Raw genomic sequence first — 23404 nt, 5'->3', positions numbered from 1 at the left:
AGTTTGGTTATTTTAAAGGATTGATGTAGTCATAAGAATGATTCATGATGCCCACAGACATGTTCTGCTTTTGAAAAAAGGTTATTAGGGCCATAATGTCATCTGAACATCTCTGATGTTGCCTTCTTTGCCGGTGATTCTGGCTTGTCTCTGTCATTGGCAAGTACTTGTATTCATATATACACTGACAAACTTTTGATGAAAAAAAGTGAATTCCTTGTTTGCAGAGAAGCATTTATAGTCCTGAAGTTTACTACTCTGTAGTCTGCTGTTTGGTCAGAGAATTCACTGATTTTCTTCACAAAGATCCCCATGGAAACTAAACAAATAACTTACTTGAAAGGAGATAGGTTATTGGTTTTTCTCATTAAACCCACTGCTGAATTTTCATTAGTTCTAATCCATTTTCTTTCAAGATTAGACATTCAGGCCAGTTCTTATTTTCATGAGTTGAATAAACTAAGTATGTTGAATTTTGTGTGCCTGTATATGTAGGTTGAGAAGCAGAAGTAAGTAATCATTCCACTTATACCAAAAAATTACCCCTGAGAATAAACCCAGGAAAATGACTGATGTAAAGGGGAAAGGGTACCTCCATTAAAAAAAAAACAAAAACAAAAGTTATTAAATAAAGTGGCAGAGGTGATAGTGATGATCGACTAATCTGATCAGGTTTATGTTTTAGTTTTTTCCCTTTTAAGTTCTATGAAAGTAATCTAGATAAAGTATGGAAGAATGTATCACTGACCCCAAACACTTTTAGACACCATAAAGTTTTGTATGTTTTATTTGCTATTTCAAATGTTCTTTCAAAGTGTTCTTTTAAAGCAAAGAATTTGGTAAGTCTTAAGTATTAACTTCACCTTTTTTGAACTTGCATTATGAAAGAAGATGATTTTCACTCATTCCCTTTCTCCCCTTCTCCTCACTGAAGTTGTTACAATCTATTTAGATTTTAGGTGGTTTGTATATTTCAGGGAAGCTTTACTTACAAGTGTCCTCTACTATTTTAAAAAAAAATTTTTTTTAAGTTTGTTTATTTTTGACAGAGACAGAGTGTGAGCATGAGCTGGGGAGGGGCAGAGAGAATCTGAAGCAGGCTCCAGGCTCCAAGCTGTCAGCACAGAGCCCGACATGGGGCTCGAACCCACCAACCGTGAGATTGTGACCTGAGCCGAAGTCAGACGCTTAACCGACTGAGCCACCCAGGCGCCCCCCCTCTACTATTTTTTATTCTTCAAAATCTGCGCCTCAGCCTTCCTTCTGAGGCTCAAACTTATTTCTTATTCAAACAGCAACTACTGATAGAAATTCATTTTATATGAAAATTTAATGAGGATAGTCAAAAACAGGAGTACCATTTATTATTAAGAGTGCCATTTTACATATTTCAATATAATCTTTCCTTCTCCAGCACATTCTCAATTTTTAGCAAATCTGTGTAGAATGTAATGATAATCTTTCTCTTCTTCTTTCAGGTGGCTGTACTTTTGATGATGGTCCAGGGGCCTGTGATTACCACCAGGATCTATATGATGACTTCGAATGGGTACATGTTAGTGCCCAAGAACCTCATTATCTGCCACCTGAGATGCCTCAAGGTGAGAATCATTCTGTGTTCCCAATGTTGGGCGAATGGCTTTGGAATATGTAGCATTTTCTTGCTTTGGGTGTAACACAGTTATTTGTTATAGTAAACTACTGTGGTCAGGCTACTTCACCACATCTCAGAGCCTTATTGTTGACTTTGACTTTTCCTCGATAACTTTCTATAATCTTGTGTTCAAGAATGCTCACTGTATCTTTGTTATTATCTCTGATTGGAAAAATAGAAGTATTTGTGTGTTTTTTTTTTTTAATTTAATAAAGAAGCAAAATGGAAACAAAATCAAGGGGGGGGGACCTATAAAAGCAGAACAAACAAAATACTTTAAAAATAATCTAAGATGAAGATCAGCTCACTTCATACTACTCAGTTGAATTATATAGGTTTAGTCCAATCAGACTGAAAGGAAGGATTTCTTTTCCATGATGGGGAGAAAACTTATCTCATCGTCACTCTGCTCTTGAGCATGGCAGTGGCTCTGGGGAGAGGCAGCCAGGAGACAAAAATATGTCCCTTGATTTCTGGTTTCATGAAATAATACATCTTCTTATTGGTTAAGCCAGTTTGAATTGTGTTTTCTCTTACTTGTGAAAAACACATTAGCATAGGGTATAATATGTACATATAATTTTATAGTACTATCATTTATTAGTACTACCAGACTAGAATATGTGCCTTCAATTCTACATATTAACTTGGGACTAATTCCAAGCTCTGTGTATATATGTTTAGCAGTAACTTATTAAATTGTAAAAATTGAAAATGTAAACAGGAATAATAAAATACAATTGTAAAAAGCATGAACTATTTTACTTCCAATATTTAGAAATAAGTACAATTTATAAATATATATTTTATATAATCATGTGTATATAGTAGCATACAATCTAATGTTTAAAAATGTAATATATTAATATGCTGTGTAGTAAGATATAATCATATGTAATTGATAGGCCGATTATCTATTACTAATACCTTAAGTTTTAACACAGGTTTTCAGTACCCTTATTATGTTATTTTAAAAATACTTTATAAATAATTTTCTACAAGTTGAGAAAGACCTTCCTATAGTGAGTGAATTTTAGATATGGCCGTTTTAGACATAGATATTGCAGATGAAAATGTCAATACAAGTGAACCAAAGAAGCATATTTTACCAATAGCATTTCTGCATTTACTAACCAATATGATTTAAAAAGCCAAAAAGTTAAATACATCAAGAATAAACAACAACACACAGCAAGTATACAAAGTAAACCGAACCAAACCTAAAAATTACATTCCCACATTATGGTTTGGAATATAGTAATTATATCCACTGAAAAGTTGTTTTATTGGTCCACACTGTAATGCGTGTATTGAGAGTAAGGTGAATTAAATCTGCTTTCTGTTTAAATTGTCACCTTGCATGGCTGAGTAGGCAAATAAATGGTTATCTCTGAAGCTGACCTGAGCCATAATTTTCTTGCCAGAAGAAGAAGTTGGTAGTAGGTGGCTGAAACCCTTTGCTTCTTATGTCTGACCCCTATGTGGTCAGCAGGCTACTTTAGTTTTGTATGTAGGTTTATGTTTTTCTTTGAAAGATACATAGCCTTATTTTCTTCGTACATTTTAATTAAAGAAACTTCTGTAATATTTCACTTGAGCTTTCTCTGTGGTATATTTAGAATTTTTTCAATATAAAATTAAAAGGGGTGGGCTGAGATGCACACATTTTGACTGTTTATCATCAGAGAATAATCAGAAAGATGTTGATTTATGGAAATGTTACCATTGTTAATTATCATTGAAGATGGATAATGAATAGCTGAAGAGATACTGCTCAGATGACCTTGTTGGCTCACCTTTGATGAACAGCTTAATCGGTGGTTACAGTACAGGATGATATGCACCGAAAATGAAAGTGTTTGAAATTCAGCCACATCTTCCAATTAATAGGACATTAAGTAATTAATCATGCAGAAGAGGGAAAAGGTCATGACTACTTTATTTTTGCCGAATGTGACTTGTATTTGGTCTTTAGGGAAAGTGAAATAAAGCACCCTTGTGTATATTCTTCTTTTATTCTTCTCTTTTTACAAGAGAATCTGTTTTTTTTTTCCATTTTCCTTCTGATATTTCTTTAAAATACTCATTGAACATTGTTCATAAGTTATAAAAAAAGGAGATATTTATATTTATCCTATTACGATTTGGTGAATGATCCATTTATTTTCAAATATATAGTCAAGCATGCTGACTTGTTTCATTTGTAAAAAAAATAAACAAAGCTCCTCAAAAATTGGACAACCCTCAAGTAAGAAATCTAAGTGTCAGATACAAACTTGTTAGTGATCTACTGAACTCTCTAGACAGTACTTGCACACTTTTTATTGGCTTTTGTTTATTGACCTTTTCGGACCGGAAACACAGAAGGGAAGAAGAAAGATAGGGTGGGCACGTAGATTAGAATAAGAGAAGAATCAAGATGAATAGAAGACAAGAAAAGAGGAAGGAAGAAAATTATTTCCTGGAGACATACTGCTATCAGTAATTGCTTCGAATGTTCTTCAGCAGTTGCTAGCCTCCACACTCCCTTTGTCAGTTGACAGTGATGGTGGCTGGAAGCCCTGTTAAGTTCATTAACAATAGTATGCAAAAGAGTGAATTTAGGCCATTTGGTATTAGGATAATGGCCAAAAATCATATGAAAATATGAGCATCTTCCCAACCGAGTCACCAAGAATATGTGAATTAAAACCACAATGAGAAACTGCTACATACTCAGCATAAAGATGATAATCAAAATTTCAAGTGGTTGTAAGAGTATGGAGCAAGTGAAACTCTCATGTACTACTGGTTGGAGTATAAATCAGTACAAGTACTTTATACAACCTATTGATCCAGTAAATCCAATTTTGGGTATAAGCCCCGCAGAATTGAGTACACATGTTCTACAAATGGCATGTGCAGAAATGCACCAGTATTTATAATAGTCCCAAATTGAAACAGTGCAAAGATGTCTGTCAACACTACAATGGATAAATAAGCTTTTATGATGATGCATTCATAAAAGGGAACATTACACAACAATGTGCATGAATGAACTATGGCAATATATGATATAGGTGAATTTTACAAACATAATCTTGAGGGAAAGAAAGTAGGCGTGAAAGAATATGTACTGCATTTCATTTATATAAATTTCAAAAACAGGTAAAACTATTGATGATGTTGGAAGCCAGGGTTTTATTTACTTGCAGGAGGGGTCAGCAGGGGTGAGGGATTATTGGTGCCTGGACAGTGGCATGAAGGGGCTTCTGGATGGGTGGTACTGTAGTTCTTGATCTGGGTGATGTTTTCACAGTTGTGCTCAAACTGAAAAACCATAAACTTGTACAGTTGTGAACTCTGTACTTTTCTCTGTCTTATTTATTAATGAGAGTTGGCAAAGCAATAAAGCAAAATAATGAGAGTTGCAGCAAAGTGTTCACAGGGATGCTATGGGAAAACTGAACTAATAATTAAAAATGTTATAGATTAAGAGAAAAGATATATCAGAGGAGATCTCAAATGGGCTCAAACTCTCTCCCCCCATTCTGGATCCCCGCCCCAACATTCAAAGATAGTATGGTCTTTGAGCATCTGTGAGCCGTCGAAGTTCTCTTCCCTCTGCATAGACAGTTCTCTGTCTACTTATCCACTCACCAAACTCTTATGCATTCTCACTGTCTACTCAGGTTCCGGCTGCACTGGGAAGATTTTTTCTGGTTGGCTTGGAACTCTTCTATTTCTTCTATCCTCACATCCAAATATGTTTCCCACTGTACTTTTTACGTATTTCACTTGTAGCTATTACTATTCTAGTATCATCTTTGTATGTGTTATTCTGTCCACTATGCTGTAAGTCCTTCATAAACATAAACTGTTTTCATCTTTGATTTCCCAAGACGCCATTTCATTTTCCTTAGGCAAAAGCGTTAACGGACATAATGTGGTTTTAAATACTTTGATCAAGTATTAAACAAAAAAAGATTTTTCTTTCCCCTGCTAAAGATTTAATTGAATAAAAAATACCCCATGTCTTGAACATTACATTCAGTTCACATTTTAATGTAATTAGAAGACTTTACATAATGATTAATATTTGGCTTTTGCCTTTATAATCTTACCTGTTTATTTAAGATATAATTTTAAATGTTATTAATACTACCAAGAAGGAATTCCCTTTAGGATTTGTCTCTCCCTCTGTCTTTTGTCTTTTTGCACATCAAATTAATCCGAATCTTTACTCCTTAGAAGCCTGGAATGTGAATGAGTGATGTTGCATAGAACTAGAAATTATTCTTTGATCTCAAATTACCTCTGTGTCTGTGACTTTGTTTGTCAGATATTCTTTTATGCTTATGACCTCATGAAACAAACTCATTTCACCATTTTACTGTATGTTCTGTCCTAGATCTAAGAAAAGGTATCATGATTGGCATCTCAGTACTTTTATTGTGTTTATAACTGCTTTTTTAAAAATTTAACAGCTTTTTGTAAAGTGACTAATTAAATTTTAGTGTAGAGTCTTTAGAGAACCCATACGATAGTATTTCAAATTATGACTACATCATATCCCACCTCCAATTTGGTACTTTTCACTAACAATAATGTAAATCACTATACTTCCTTCTATAAAATGCACGTGCACTATGTGTATGGCAATAATAATAAAAGCCCTCTGTCATTAAATTAATCTGAAGACTGATGTAAGAAACCAATTCTCTTTTGTTATAATACCTAGTGAGGTGTGTTATTCAGCAGTTTAAGAACCTACTGGATCTCAATTCTACCCCTTTGTCAAGACCCCCAAACTAAAATGTAGAGAACAAATACATTCCACAGAGAAGGATGAGGAATGAACAATGCTATTAATAAATATGTCTTTATATTAATTTATTACATTTAGAACTGTATATCCTTTTATTTTTTGAATCTCAGCATTTAAACTTTTATTATTAGCCAGATTGTGAAAATGAAGCTTGCCTTCTCCAAATATTTATTTGGAGAGACAAAATGTGTTTGTGTATTCAGTAGGGAATGTGCATGGGTCACATGATTTTGTGCCTGGCTTTCTTCTGATAGTGTGATGTAGTTAAAAATCAAATAAAACATTGGGTTCCACAATTTGATTCATATGATAGCATTTTATAGGTAATACAATTTCAGCTATGTTAAGATGATAGTCTCTTAGTTTTATAACAGAAGACTTATAGTCATAATTTACTAAACAGTATTATGTATGCAGTGTATCACATTTTAATATACCTGAGGAGAAATTTCAAGGGAGTTTTTTGCATTGACTTTACTATTTCTAACCTATAGTCTATCTCTCTGGGAACTTTAATCACTCATTAAAATGAGTGGATCACCTTGCCTAATATTTTCACCACTCTATTATAGACAGTTGATAACAAGACACATGTTTCTACAAGGTCATAACTGCCAAAATCTCACACATCTGAATGAACAGAAGTAGTTGACAGCAAATTTACCAGAGTCAGAACATGATGGAGATGGTGGAATAATGTTATGTGTATGTGTAGAGATATTAAGTTGTAGTATTATGACTGGTTTTGTTTGTGTTAGAGGAATAGAGCAAATCAGGCCAAAATATTGGTTTGTTTTCTTTTTGTCATCTACTCATCATTGTCTCTTAATGTGACTAAAGGTAGTGTGTATATGTGTGTGTGTGAAGCTGTGTGGTGGTCCTAAGGAGAACTGAGAGATGGGTGTTAGAGGGGGAGATGAAGGGCAGAGAGACATGGAGGAGAGAGAGGGAAAGGGTAAGAGAATATAGCTTAGCATAAGTCCATTAACACAGACGGGGAAACTTCTAAGTATCGGATATAGGCATTAGATTCTAAGAAGGTGACAGAGCCTGAAAACCCTACAAGTTCAAAACTGTAAGGTCATGCATCATTCTATGATGTTCAGTTTTTTTAAATAATAGAACTCTTATTTTGAAAATAATATTTCGCAGTGCTCAGATATGTAGAATCAACCACAATGAGCTAATGGGCCCAGAATCTGTTTGCTTTGTACTCCTACATCCCTACCCTTATCCCTTTCTTCACCACTCCAGCTCTGTCAAGATGGCTTCTGTGAAAAACACTTAGAGATAGAACTCTCCAAGAGACACTTGGAAAACAACAGGTTGGTGCACATTCAACACTTTTTCAGATAAGCATCTCTGAGATGAAGGTATTTACTACCATTAGCTATGGCTTATTGGGGGCTTAAGGGTTTTTACTTTACCAGGGACATGATATATTTTCTTAATCCTCACATGAACCTCACAAAATTAGTGACATTTTAGAGATCAGTGGAGTGAATAAATCCCAGGGATGGTTTGTCTGTCTAATAACAAAATTACTCTTGTCACAGAACCACCCTCCTTCACAATTGTAGCTGATACATTTCCTTGAGTTGTCTGTGGACATGTAGATCCACTATATAATGAGGTGTCTATTTTTATTTTCTACTGCTTCATCTAAAATACTATTTCTTTCCAAAACTTAAAAGTTTTAAGTGACTGTCTCTTAATCTTTGTCTGGAATGGGATCTGAGACTTGTTTGGAATGGCTGCTGGGCTTCAGAGTTTCCTACAAGATACTCTCATCCCCTAGGGAGATACTTTGTCCTTTCTTTGGTTTACCTGGATGTTATTTTTAGTTATTTGATGAACAGTTGCCTCATGTCTGTCTAAAGCAGCCTTTAGAAACACATATATTATCTGCTGTCTCATTAGAGCAGGTATGGCAGAAGAAAAATTCATAAACTGAAGGAACCAGACTAAAGTTTAGGGTTTGAAAATAATTTGAAGACTTGGTTTGCAATGGGGTATTTTAGGACTAGAATTATGGGCTTATTTCAGTGTGTTCTTCCAAACCATGTTATCATGTATCTGTTGGTGTTTTTGCCCTCAGCACAGAGAAGATCGTTCACCACATTTGAGTTGCTTATTAAAAACAGTGGGAGTTAGAGGTAGTGCAGGGTCAGAGAGGGAAAGGCAGTAATGGACTACATCAAGGGTGAAACACTTCTGGAAGGCTGGTTTTTAATGTAAGGACTATTACCCTTGTGGACATAAATGCAGCATGAAGAATGTCTAAATTACTGGGGACAGGAATGGCATGCTGGGATGGGAATATTTTCCTGATATTTCAGGTACATAATGTGTCTAAGTTAGATATCTCCCAATATATCTCAGTGGAAGAAAAACAGGCTAGTATTAAAAAAAAAAAAAGAAAAATTAATACTGGTACCAGTGCTAGAGAATGTTCAACCTCCTAAATGAATTAGGGATAAGAATACAGAGTAATTTCTAAGACTATACAGGTACCTTTAATGTGTATCTTAAAATCAATACATAGTCCAAAGAAATAAAATTACTTTTCCTTGGGAGGAGTGTGACCCAAAGTATAGTTATGACTTTATACTCTCTGTCACCAAAAATAAACTTGCCTCATGAGGGCTAAGGAATTCTCGTTGGCAATCTCAGTTTAAAAGCTTATTATCGTTCAAACATGAGAATAATGCCAGGGGAAAAATATACAAAAAAAAAAAAAAGATAAGTGATTAGAGATTATTTAAAAATTTGTGATGTTAATTATCTCATATAGTGGATATTATGAAAAATACAGACCTATGCTTACATACTTAATTGTCATTACATAAAAAGATGCTTTTAAAATCTTGGAAGGTTTTCAGCTTTCAAACCTAACTTCTGCTGAGAGTCCTGTATGTTGACAGACGTCTCACCCCTCCCTCAAAGAGGAAATTATTGATTGGGAAATATCTCTCAACAAAAGTGAATGTTTTATATATTCAGAGTACATGACACTTATAAATGCCAGGATCATCATGAACTCCTCACCCAAGGACATAGATTAAAGAGATATGCTGACTTATTTCTTGCAGTTGATGAGGTTAAATCAAATAAACAATTTCACAAATTTCATCAGGTTAACTATATATTTCTGTACCTTCTCCCTTCCCCCTGTTCTTAAATATATAGTGAATTAAGTAGGAAAGTGGAATGTCACATCTGACTATTCACAAGTTATGTTTTGAGAGTATGATTTTTTATCCAAGCCAGGTTAGATGCTTTTCTGACCGCTTTTATCTAATCTCAGGTATTTTTTGAAATATGGCATTTCATTTAATTTTTATAAAAGCCCTTTGAGTATGTATTAACCTCACTCTATAGAAGAGGGAACTGAGGTTCAGAGAGGTTAAGTAAATGCCAGAGGTTTCAGGTCTTAGGAAAGCCAAGGTTAGGAATCCAAGTATGTAGACATAGAGGAGAAGAAGATCCAGCTTCTGAAATCTATATAAACAAGTATAAGTAGAGATCCTTCTTTAGAGACTGCGGAAAAAAAGCTGCAGGGCTGACTTGGAAGTAGGGCCAAAGTTGTATCTTTTCTGCTTTCTCCAGCTCCAAGTAAGTAATGAAAAGCCCAAATTAAAACGTCTGTAAACAATAAGGAAAGCTACATTCACATAACAAATGGTCCAGGATTGGCTTTGTTGGATTTCTCTCTGCTCTTCCATTTTGATGGGTGATCTTCCTTTTTTTTTTTTTTTTTTTTTAAATTTTTTTAAAAGTTGAGAGAGAAAGAGAGAGAGAATGCACACAAGCGGAGGAGGGGCAGAGAGAGAGAGAGAGAGAGGGAGAGAAAGAATCCAAAGCAGACTCTGCGCTGTCAGAGCAGAGCGCAACATGGGTTTCAAACCCATGAACCTGAGATCATGACCTGAGCTGAAACTAAGGGCTGGATGCCCAACCGATTGAGCCACCCAGGCCCCCCAATAGGTCATCTTTTTACCTCAGGCTAGCTCCTCTCAGGAATGTCAGAGCTGCAACTCTTCTAGATATTAACTTCAGAAATGAAGAAAAAGAGGTTGTCTCTTCATTATGTCTGGTTTTTTTTAAGCATAAAAAACTTTTTGGAGGTGCCCATTAACAGATTTATCATTTTGTCTAATTGGCCAAAATTATGGCACCTATCCATGCCTAAACTAATGAGTGAGGGGGGACAGTAAGGTGTGATTAGCTTCTACTTTCAGACCCATACTCCTCTCCCAGTTGGAACTGAGGTTGAAGTTAGTGCCAGCTTCCCCTGAGGTGCATGGCTGGCCAGATTATAGTGGAATACCGATGGGGTGGATATTGGGTAGGTAAACCACAGTGCCTGTTGCAGAACTATTTAATGCAGATATGGCAAAATGGATATGTAGGTAGTGGAATTTTGAAGCTATGGAATTTGGAAGAGTGGACAAATAAAGCATTTATTAGAGCAACATGATAGTCTCTAATGCACTGTCAGCCTGGTGTCAGTTTTTCCTTGATTTCAAAGCGTTTATTGGATCCGAAACTTGAGAACTGGGAAATCTTCCTGCCGTCAGTAAATTTTTTTAAGCTTTCTCACCTGCAACTGTTACTACTGAGAATTTTTTTTTACCTCTCTCTTGTTTTGCCCTCCACTTTTATGACATGGAAGAAATAAAGTAACATACTTTATAAAAAACTCAAAACCTGAAAATGGGTCGAGTGTTATATAAATTGGATGAATGCATGCTAAAGACTGATTTAAAATATTAATGTAGGAACCAGCAGTATAGTAAAGCCGGTTCAAAAGACTATAGATAGGAACAAAGGAAGCATTTATAATTCACTGAAAGAAAGAATGCTGGGATAAGTTTCCTAGTTTTATACTAAAGAGATTAATGTCCAAAAGGGCAATAAATCTGAAACCTTTTAAGGTTATCTTTACCGTAAACAGAATTCATTTGCCTCTCTACATGAAATTTATTTGCATAATTATTATAAGTATCATTTGTGTTGCCATGAACTTTCTACCAATTAACATGTCTCACAGATTTATAAAATATCTTTATCAATAGTGAATAGTGACTCAGACAAAGGTACATGCTCTTAAAGAGAATGAAGGACGTGCAGTTTTTTTTTTTTTTTTTTTGGTCCACTTCCAAGGTTTGTGCATTTTTATTGTCAACAGTTTCCTCTTATGATCATAAATACTCTTCAATGATAAATTCTTGTTAAAAACAATGACAAAAAAGATTTTTCTTTCCTTTCTTCTTCCTTTTTTTTTTGTCTGATTCATTCGCATAGGTACAGCAAGAAGTGTTTATTAACAAATATAAGCCTTGTATAATAAAATCAAAATATCTAATATCTAGTGCCATAGAGTGTTAAATAGTAAGGACAGAAAACTACCTAATGTTTGGGGATGTTAGAATCTAGGATTATATTTTTAATAACTTATATTACTTGAAAGTATTTTTTGAAATCTCTTATTTACTCCCTTCTATTCAGAAACTGAGAAACCAAACTCACATTATTCATCTCCATCAGATATCACCTGAAGTACCTGTAAAATCTGGATGAATTTCTGTCTCTTTATGTCTCTCAAATCTGCTGAGATTCCTAGCCTGCCACAAATTGACCTTCCTTTCAAGTGAGAAACTATAGACTTAGACCAAATAATAGACCTGATTACCAGAAGGTTTTGTTAGGTATTAGTTCCACATAATGTCACTTTGGAGGGTTATTATATATGTTTTAATAAAAGTTACTCTTAAATATAACACTATAAAATTTAAACGTTTTGGTTACTCAGTTGATTTGTCAAATTATATTCTGGGAAAAAAGAAGAGCATATTCTTCTTGTATTTACCATGTTAACTTCTTTGCCATGAAAAAAAAAAAAAACCTTAGAGAAAGAGTGTATTCCTGAATATGAAGGGTCAGTAGGAACAAAATACCATTTCAGTTCCATGAAAATATGGCTTAGAGATTAAGACCATTAAAAATATACCAATTATCTTCCAAACAAATCATTCCAATTAGAGTTCCCTTATCAGGTCCTTAAGTTATGCTTGACTAATTTGTTGTTTCTTGAATTTTGGGACTGCAATCTGTTTCAGGAAGTCATTCATCCTAGAAACTCTGGCTCTGGGTCTTGGTACATATAGTCTGGCTAATGTGTGTTGTCAGCACTGAAGCTTATACCCCATGAGGCTAGTCCTTGAAGGCATTATAGTTAGAAGCATCTCCTGTAGTCCATTCATTCCATTGAGGACGTTAGTTGAGGGCCCAGTTTCTAGAGCCTATAGCTTATAGCAGTCTTCAGGCAAAGTATAGGAGGAAAGCAGAAACCACTTACTAGTAAGACTGAATGGCTGTGATTAACTTATTACATTGAACTTATTAAGATCGATTCATTATTTTAACAGGAAGAAAACAGAATTCCAGTCTGGCATTACTGTAATATTTGGCAGTAAAGCTTTAAAAAAAATGTTACAAAAAAGCCTGTCAAAACTTTGTCAACCCTAACAAAACTTTTAACACAGTTGGTTGCTTCTTGTTAGGACTCATTACTTGCAAGTATTATGCTCCAAGTTAAGTAAATTTCTTTCTGCAAACTTGTTATAATTTGTTATATCCACTGAAGATTTGCTTTTGACAAATTTGTTTCTCATTCTGAAACAATGATACTTTTTTTTCTAAGACAAAAGAACTGTCTTTTGCCTGGCGCATAATAAAACATTTTTTTAATGTTTTATTTATTTTTGAGAGAGAGAGAGGGAGAGAGAGCTAAAGAGGGACAAAAGATCTGAAGCAGGCTCCAGGCTGACAGCAGCAAGCCTGGTGTGGGGCTCAAACCCACAAACTGCAAGACCATGACCTGAGCCAGTCAGATGCTCAACCAGCTGAGCCACCCAGGTGTCCGTTCCCTAGTGCGTAAGAGATCGTCAGTTAGTTAATAAGCTTCTCCCACTTAATATCAAAGTCTGTTTCTGAAAATCAGGTATTCTGGGTGAAAATGCTAACAAGGAATCGATTTCTTATTATTTTAAATGGGAAAAATTGTAACCTGTGAGATGCTAGCCAAAATTCCTGGCCAGTTAATTAAAATGTAGCTAACAGACAGCATACAAAGTACATTTTCAAAGTAGGTGCTAAAGTTCATGCTTGATACATTGTTTCATGGTCCAAACAATTAGTATGATCCAAATAATTAAACTCACTATAGAGTTACTTCAAATGGAATACATTGCTTTGTGTTTACTGTATCTGCACACATGACACTTAAAGTGCTCTGAGCTTTCCAATATTTATGCAGTTTTCATGTTTTACTAACTGTATTTGAATTCACAATTCTTTCTCTGCATAGTTTAATTAATTTACTATGTAAGGTTTTTGAGTCATAAGTAAAAATATTTTTTCAGACAAAAAAATGTTCATCAAAAATGTTTGTATTGAGAGATGCCTCTATTAAGTTGGGTATTAGCCCAGAATCATTATATTGATAACAAATGTTCACCCTGTTGTGGGATACACCTGTGTGTGTGGTTGTCAAGACAAAGTTACTCTTCAATGAGAAAGGAATAAATCTTAGGGGCGCCTGGGTGGCTCAGTCGGTTAAGCGTCAGACCTCAGCTAAGGTCATGATCTCACAGTGGGGTTGGGCTCCGTGCTGACAGCCCAGAGCCGGAAGCCTGCTTCAGATTTGTGTGTCTCCCTCTCTCTCTCTGCCCCTTCCCCATTTGCACTGTCCCTCTCTCTCTCTTCCTCAAAAATAAATAAATATTAAAAAAAGAAAGGAGTAAGTTTTAAAAAAGGAAAAAAAGTTCATTTGAAATGTTTGATCTATTTGTTGGTAATGGCCTATTAGGGTAGCAACATACTTCCTAAGTTCATAGTTACCGAAACGAATACATAATCCTTCTCTGAAATTGTTAAGAAATAAATTCAGTATTAATTGTAGATGGCATTTGGGTATTTAATTTGTTTCAAGGTTCTATTATTTACTCTGTATGGGGCTCAAAAATAACTAGGAATTACATAGAAAATAAAACTTTGTTTATTTGTTTTGAGCACATCCCTGGCTGTGTTTTCTTCTTGACCTCTCTTTTGGGGAGAATTCCTCTGTCTTGTGATTTTGGCTGAGTTTCTATCTTTTGTGTGTTTTGAAAGCTTGTTATGTTTCCTGCACCTAAGAATACTGGTGTATTAAAAAGGGGTCCCTCTCTGCCCTTCCCCCACTCGTGCTCTGTCTCTCTCTCTCCAAAATAAATGAACATAAAAAAATAAAAAGTACAGTAAAAAATACAAAAATAAAAAAATTTGAAAGGGGTCATACACTGTCCAGGGCCTCGTGCTTCAGGAAGTCTTTCTGGTGTATGCTGTGTGCACACCTGCTGTTGAGTTTTTGCTGCTCTTTCCCACTGGTCAGTCCTCTGCAGAGCTCCTCCTTGTTTGCAGTGAGGAGTGTTTGGACCTTTCATTAAGTGTGCTTTGATGTATTTGTTAAAATAAGCCTCAGGGACTCCTTGGTGGCTCAGTTGATTAAGCATCGGACTCTTGATTTCGGCTCAGGTCATGAGTCATGATCATGGTTCGTGAGTTCAAGTCCTCTTTTGGGCTCTGCGCTGACAGAGAGGAGCCTGCTTGGGATTCTGTCTTCCTCTGTCTCTGCCCCTTCCCCTCTCTCTCTCTCTCTCTCTCTCTCTGTCTCTCTTTCAAAATAAATAAATAAACATTAAAAAAATAATAAGCCTCGCACCTGCCACGCTGTCTCCTTGCAGGTGGAGATCCTCTGCCAGTCCTCCTATCAATTTACTGGATGTTCCAGGTGATCTGAGCTCAATACAAGCTGTGTTTGAAAGATGGGCAAAGCCCACGGTCCCCCTAATTCTCTGCCATCTTAACTCTCCCTGCAAATAAAAATTTGTTTAAACTGTAAAAGACTTTTGAATGTAATCCTGCTACTGATTGTGACTTAACGGTTTTGTGGCTTAAAGAAATGATATCTAAAACAATGCTAAAGGATATGCTAGCACTAATAAAATGACATAGTTCTTGAAAATAGAGTTAAGAGACTGATACTTGAAATTAAGAATGACATGGAATAATACCCCAGTTCACTTTTGTGCAGTTTAGTGCTGTGTTTGGCACTTGGATCAGCAGTAAATAATTGAGTGAATGACTCAAAATCTTTTTTCCTCCCAAGAATGCTTGTTTTTACTTTGTTTTTATGTTTGAATTCCTCAAAACTGAAGCCCTGGGATGCTTCTCAATTTAGCTGAGCTTAATGGCATTGCTGTATTCACATAGCTAATGATATACATAAAAATAAAAAGTAGTCTGTTTCTGTGTGTTAATTCAAAAGAAACATAAAATACCCCTAAGAAGTCCTGTTAGAGCAAAAATACAGTTGAGAATATGAACAGCAGATACTTTTCCTTGCTTTTTGTGCAAGAGCCGTTGCCTAGCATGAATAAATATGTCACATGACAAGTTATGTTCCTGTTAAGAACACTGCCATCAACATAGAATGACTCGAAATCTTTTAAAAATCTGAAATTTCCTCAACTTATTTTCTTGAGAGCATGTATCAATTACCTTGACGTTCAGATTATTTTTGAATGCATAAATAGAAGGAATGAGAATATTGATGGAAAAGAAAAAAGGGGATGTTTTATGACACGATTTGAATTGACTATTGTTAATGTATTCTGCTGTTTCTAAATTGGCCTTTTTAAGCATTTCCATGAAGAGGAATGGGGTGGCTCTAGTTTGTCTGATGGTCTGAGTGAGTTGAACTCCAGCCCTGTTTTATTCCCTCCTCTTTCCATATGTAGAAATGATTTCTGGTGCTTTTTCTTCTCACCTTTTTCACTACACATTTTTCAATGGTTAACACTGTAATACTATTTCATTGTTCCTGTTTATGTTTTTTCTGTGTGCTATGTAAAATCTTTGGAATTGTAGATTTTTGTGGCTGTATTGGAAGATAAGATTTCATGTTCATGTTTTATAGATTAACTTGGCTATTGAGAGTATAATTGTGCCAGTGAAATTTTGCTCTGTGTGATAGACATTGAGTTTGTTTGTTTGTTTGTTTGTTTGTTTTAAATGGATTTCACAGGTAGATTCATTACCAGTGAAATCAAGAAACAAGAGTCTTCTTAGCTTGGTAGAGGTGACTGTTGCTTCTGTTCTTTTACTCAAAACTAAAATCAATGAAGACAATAAGCCAGTGGGAAGAGCTGACTGTTGCTATTATAGGTCACATTCCTCAAACTAAGTCCAGACTTCTCTGGTCTCACTGTTTATGTAAACCCTTTGTACTGGACTCCATTTAAAAAAATAAGACAAGCTTTCATGTTAATTCTCTTATTTATGCAGGCCGAGCAATTTTTTACTGGACTAATTACAGTGGTCCAAAAGTTATTTGGAATTTCAAATGCTGTATATCTGTGTTTAGAAAGTAGACACATACATGCCCCAGGAAATCATTCAAGTGGAATGAATGAGGAGAAATGAGTTGTCAACAAAAACAATTTATAATTTTCATATAGATTTCCTTCATGCTGTGTTTAAGTATTTACTACCTTTTTTTTTTTTAATGGACTCTTGGCTGCACATGGTTATACTATAATACTGTAATAATAATGGGATGCCATAATATAAGACATGTTCCTTTGTGTTCAGATTTCCTTGTATTTTGATACATGAAGTCACCAAATCCACTGTGTTGTGTAAACTGTTCGAGTGGTAGCAGCAGAACTCAAAATGAGTTTCCATTGTATCTAAAACAGACCTTAGAGATTATCTCTAATTTAACCTTTCATTTTACAAATAAAATAGTATAAAAATAAATAAACTGACACAGGAACCAGAGTAACCTGAATTCAAATCCAGGTTCTACGGCTTGCTGTTTGGTTATGACATATAATCTTCTTGAGCTTGCATTTCATGTCAATAAATTAGAAATAATGTCTCTCTTTCAATTTTGTTGTACCAGGAAAGGAAATAATGTTTGTTCAGTATCTGCTATTATCTAGCATGTAGTTGATACTGAATAAATATGATTTCTTTCTCCTGGCCCAAGGTGACATGGCTGGTTAGTAATGTCATTAATCTGTAAGAAATTGATTTGAATTCCTTTCACTTACTTTTTTTAGCAGAAATAAATTGCATTCCCAATTATAATTTTTCAGTAGCTCATTAGGAATTATTTTATGTCCAATTCAGAAAATTACCTTTCCTACATAACTGTTCACTGAATGCAGGTGCTTTGTACTATGACACATAATGATGTCTGGGAATGATTTCCATAGAACACTATTGTAGGTAACTTGAACTTTCAAATATTATTCTTAACAAAGATAGGATATTTAAGACATGGAATCACTTGGGAAATGGTTTATTATTTCTCAACTCTTTAAGGCCTTTTACACATTATTATTCTTTTTCATTTGGCTTACTGAATTGCTGTGAGATCATTATTACTGCAACATTTTAAAAATGAAATACATCATTTTAATTTGTATTTTATTTAATGTTGAAAGTAGCTTCAGCCTATAATGTCATAAAAGCATAGAAGAAGACATGCGACAATATTTGAAACATGGAGGAATGGGAAAAATGGTAAAAGTACCTCATGCTCCAAAAACCGAGTGTCTGTTACTATACAAATATCTTCAAGCAAGCACCAGCAAATATCTAGATTTGAAAAATTGAATATGAATCTAAATCTGACACAGGAACCAGACAAGCTATGGCTCCTTGTAATTTTTAAATCTGGATTTTTCTATCATGCAGACTGATTTTAGTGTCACAGAACTTGTATGCATACCCATATCTACATATTTGGGAAAATATTTAACCTTTTTTCACAGACTAGATATGCCTAGGTTGTCAATTGTGAGTTCTTGTTCTCATGAAAAAAATAGCTTATGTTGGTTCTTTTGCCTTCATTTGCTCTTTAAAGAGTGAGAAAGGGTAAGTTCAATTTTCTCTGCCCTTTATATATCTCATCTACATATTATGTTAGTGAATTTTTAGAGGTTTTCAAACGCTTGAAAAGTGTTATGTGTTTTTGCTTGTCTCTATCTGCGTCTAGGTATGTATCTGTGTATGTGGTTTTATCTATCTGTGCATCAGTATATATGTGATTTTCTGGAAAATATTCTGCACTGAATATTAGATAAATCACACAGAATAGTACAGACTTCTTTAGAGTCCAGCATTGGAGAGTTCTCCAAGGCACAGTCCTTAGAGGAAGGTTGAGTTCTAGCGGGGAACAAAACTTGTACTTCGTTCACCTCTTAGTCTGGTGTCTTGTACTGACTCAAAGATCATGTCTTTCTACAGAGCTCTCTCCTTTTTCCCTTGAATTTCATCTCCACTGCTTCAAAGAGAGTCATATCCAGAGTTAAAAGGTTTTAAAATCTTTTATTTTCAAAGGATTTGTCTCTGAATATTTTCCCTCCCAAGAATATAATATGTGTAGGTTATTTCTGTTACTAGATTAACTCATTTTTTGATATTCTTCTTGCCTCGCAGTGTTGGGATTGAAGTCCCATCTGCAGGGCTTTACATACAGTATGAACAGGAGTTAGGACATCCCTTTCCTACTTTTTCTTCCATGCACTTACCGTTGTCTGTTGGAAAGCTTAGATAAATTACTTTGAGCCTCATTGTGTTCTCCATTTCCTATAACTCACTGGAAAAGCCACAGTACAAACAAAATAACAAGCATTAAAGTATCATTCAGCAACAAAATATTAAAGAGCAAATATTATTAAATGACAAAATGAGCCCCAGGAAGTTTTCTCTCCACTCTGTGAAGTGAATTCCCTGGAATTCCAAAGCTTTTCCTCCCTGATCTAGCCAACTAGTTAGTGTTAGAGAAGAACATATGACTTATGAAACATTTTCCAAGAGTCTGAGAATATCTGCAACCTGTAATGGGTTTGATATTTTGGGGAGATCTACCCAATGCCTTATGGAGAAAGGAAGGAAGAAAATATGGTTGAAGCATATTTTACCAAAAGATTATTTTAGGACTCAGGCTCTAGATTCTAACACTTATGACTTGGATATACATCCACATGATTTGGAGAATGGTTCTCTTTTTGAAGATAAAATCAAGAAGTTAATAGTTGCCTTTCCTTTCCCAGAGGGTACTTGTGAGGACCAAAGTAATCTATGGTAGTGAACATAGTGAACATACTTTGAAAACAGTGAACGTAGATTTTAATAAGCCAACAAATAAGGAGTGTATCGGGTTGGTTATGTAAATGGATTGGACCTTGTATCTTTAATTATTCCATGTCATGTTGCTAGTCAGTGCTTCAAAAAATGAGAGTGAATTACATGGTCACAGCATGCATTGTCTATCTTTAATTGATTGATAGTATTGTATTCCATGACAACAGGTAGTAATGGCAGAGTGTAGAGAGACAGTAACAAGCAACAGCCAGGTACACTGGAGTATGTGGAAATAAAGTGGCTGGAATAGGGAGTGGAATAGCTGAGTTCCAAAAAGAACAGAGGTGAGCTTTTAGTCAGAAACTAGACAGACTAATAGAAGAATGTCAGGGAGGGGTGCTTTGGTAGCTCAGTTGATTAAGCCTCTGACTCCGGATTTCAGCTCAAGTCATGATCTCATGATTCATGGGTTCAAGCCCCTATTGGGCTCTGTGCTGATAGTGAAGAGCCTGGTTGGGATATTCTCTCTCTCTCTCTCTCTCTCTCTCTCTCTCTCTCTCCACGTCTCTTTCCCCCCCCCCAATAAATAAATAAACTTAAAAAGAAAAAGAATATCAGAGAGATGAGGAAAGTGGCCAATAAGTAGGTACTGTGTTTTGACACTTTCTTGTCCTAATAGTGCCAACAATAGTACTTTACTGTGATAAATATTCAATAATTAAAATAGCCTCTTAGAGCTTAGTCTTTAAGGTCATTTTAGCCGTAACAAGTAACTCATCATTTCATTCTGTTGTTTTAATCTTATTTGAACTTAGTGTAACAGTTCTACTGGAATGGAGGTAAAGGTAGAAGATAATTATATACAGACAAAAATAGCATTTGAAAAGAGAAAATAGATGACACCAGAAAGTGACAAAATTCCACTCTAAAATTTCTCCCAAAGTGAAATATATATAATTTCTAGTTACATAGTGTAGTTCACATGAAATTCTTTGGGCTTCTTTGAAAAAGAGATTCTACATATACATTAATAGTAATTATTTTGGAGTCGAGGCTTTGTGTTCAGATCCCTGAAAGATATATTTTTTTCAAGATTTCTTCTCTATTTCTATTTGTAGAAATTTGTCATGCTCATTTTTCTCTAATTTTAAAGCTAGTACATGCATAGTGTACAAATATTCAAATAATTCAGAAAACCATTTAAAAATCACCCATAAGTCCAAAACCAAGAGAAAACTACTCTCCATATTTCAATGTTCTTTTTATCCACCCCCACCATGAGAGTCTGTATTTGTGTGTATATGGTGTTTGTGTGTACATCTCTGTATATGTGTATGTATGTTTATGTAATGAAATCATGACCATATAGCATATGAGTCTTTTCCTTTTTTGTTATGTAATATATTATTTCCTCATCTTTTGAGATAATTTTGATATGGATGACATATAAAGACTCTTTATCATATAAAGGTGGCACACGTTATTTAAAATTTTCATAGTGCTAGGCATATATTGTATTTTCTTTCTTCTGTCATAATTAACACTGCAGTAAATATCCAAAACTTTTATGGTGTTCAATTGTTACCTTTGAGAAGGTTGTTTCAATAGGAGCTATGTAGTTTTGTTCAGAGTCAAATGATAACTTACATCTATTTATCTTACTTTACTATATTTACTCTCTACTACATAAATGCAATAATTTCTTTATATAAATGAGAGTAATTTATAATCCATATTTATTGAAATAAATTTCACTTTAACATGTGTAGTCAATTTGATATATTTCTGTAAAGATTTGTGCATTCTCAAAGGCACACCGCGTCCACAGATTACATCTGCGGCATGATTCCTGACTGTATTGGGGTTAAACGGAGCTAGAAATAAGACTTCTTTTTCACGTTAAGAAAGGAAGAGTTTTCATGTGTTTAAAATACAACCTAATTTATATGCTTATAACAGTTCTGAAGTTGATTAAAGTCTGTAGAGTGAATGAAAATTGCATGTAGTTCTCATTTTAGTTGACCTTCCATGTTAATTAGGACATTTTTTCATTTATTTTGGAGCTAAGTACGTTTTCTTTGTCTAGTAAATTTTGATTCTGCGTCTTTGGCTTCTTCTTCCTTTAATGAAGTTGGTCACTTTTCGATTTCTTTTAGCTTTCCTCAAGATTTTGAATAACAAATCAAAGTACTGTGATGGAGATAATTTAGTCAGTTTTAGTAACCTATACTTGCCAATTCATTTATTCACTTAAATATCTATTTAATAGTATATGTGCCAGCCATTCTTACAGGCACTTGGGAAATTCATGAGTAAAACAGATGAAGTTCCTTGCCATCGAGGAGCTTATATTTTGATGGGAAGAAAGATAATAAAAAGTTGGAAGTAAAATATACAAATATGGAGAAAACTAAAGACTTATAAGATTGTGACAGGGCAAGCCATGCCAAAGTCTAGGGCAAAAGCATTCCAGGCAGAGGGGTTAGCGAGTGGGAGATCTCTGAAGGAGGAGCATATCAGTGTGTGAAAGCAGTAACGTGGCCAGTTTGGCTGAAGGACAATGAGTGTGAGGATTGAGTAGGAGATAAGGTTAGGGTAGTAACAGTGATCCTGTAGGCTCATTGGCAGGACTTTGCAAGGTTTTTTCTTTTTGTTTGTTTGTTTGTTTTATAATGTTTTTATTTATTTTTGAAGGAGAGAGAGACAGAGCATGAGCTGGGGAGGAGCAGAGAGAGAGGGAGACATAGAATTTGAAGCAGGCTCCAGGCCCTAAGCTGTCAGCACAGAGCCCGATGCGGGGCTTGAACTCACGAACTGTGAGATAATGACCTAAGCCGAAGTTGGACGCTTAACCGACTGAGGCACCCAGGCGCCCCAGGACTTTGCAAGGTTTTAAGTGGAGTGATGTGATTTAACTTCTGCCTTGGCAGGGTCAAAGTGACTATGGGACGTGAAGAATAGATATGGTGATGTAGCAAGAGTAGTAATGGGGAGACCAGTGGGAAGCTGATGTGATAATACAGGTGGCTTGGGACTTGGTAATTCTGACTTGGAACCAGGCTGTAATCAAAAGAGATGTTTCAGCATTAAGGTTAATGGGATTGAGTGACAGATTGGATTCATGGTGTTGAGTCTGAATAAAAAAAGTTTCTGGCCTGAGCACTTAGAAGGATGGATTAGATATGAACTAGAATGGGCGTGAATGTAGGAGGAGTTGGGTTTTAGAGATGTTAAATTTGAAATACTTATTTGATATCCAAGTCTGATATTCAGGGAGAAGACTATTTGGGAGTCTTTGGTATATAGATGATATGTGAAACCATGAAACTAGATGAGATCACAATGGTAGATATGAATAGAGTGCAGAAGAGTCCCAAGGACGGAACTAAGCATTATTCCAATGTCTAGAGTCAAATATGAGGAGAAATATACAATGGAAACTAACCAGTAGTGGTCTGTTTCATAAGAGGAATATGTACCATATTGACAAATATAGCAACGGATATTGAGAATGATGGTGAACTTAGTGTAGAATAGAATTAAATATCTGTCTACTTTTCTGTCTTTATCAATAAAAGAAGGAAAATGATAGGAAATAAGATGTGAGATTAATATTTAGATATACACTGGAGAGGTCCTGGAAAATTGAAAGATGGGGACTATATATTTGTTTCTGAGGGTTTTTTTTTATATAGCAAGAGAAAAAAATGAAATACAATTAATTGCAACATATGATAAATGAC

General features: G+C 35.0%; 1 protein-coding gene across 2 annotated transcripts in view; it reads left to right on the top strand.

The window, feature by feature from the left end:
- The first annotated feature begins 1033 nt into the window (after window positions 1–1033).
- The window catches only part of PTPRK (protein tyrosine phosphatase receptor type K), a 425704-nt gene continuing 403333 nt past the window's right edge, over window positions 1034–23404 (top strand). Inside the window, exon 1 of one of the 2 annotated variants that reach the window (XM_049652963.1) lies at window positions 1034–1601. In XM_049652963.1, coding sequence (XP_049508920.1) covers window positions 1592–1601 — 10 coding nt within the window. In that variant the 5' untranslated portion in view covers window positions 1034–1591. The remainder of the gene's footprint in view (window positions 1602–23404) is intronic. The other variant, XM_049652962.1, reaches the window with a different exon arrangement.

The sequence above is a fragment of the Panthera uncia genome (assembly GCF_023721935.1).
Source record: "Panthera uncia isolate 11264 chromosome B2 unlocalized genomic scaffold, Puncia_PCG_1.0 HiC_scaffold_24, whole genome shotgun sequence".
In the NCBI taxonomy this organism is placed as follows: domain Eukaryota; kingdom Metazoa; phylum Chordata; class Mammalia; order Carnivora; family Felidae; genus Panthera; species Panthera uncia.
Note: the sequence above shows the minus strand (reverse complement) of the source record. Positions and strands in the feature narration are given on the sequence as shown.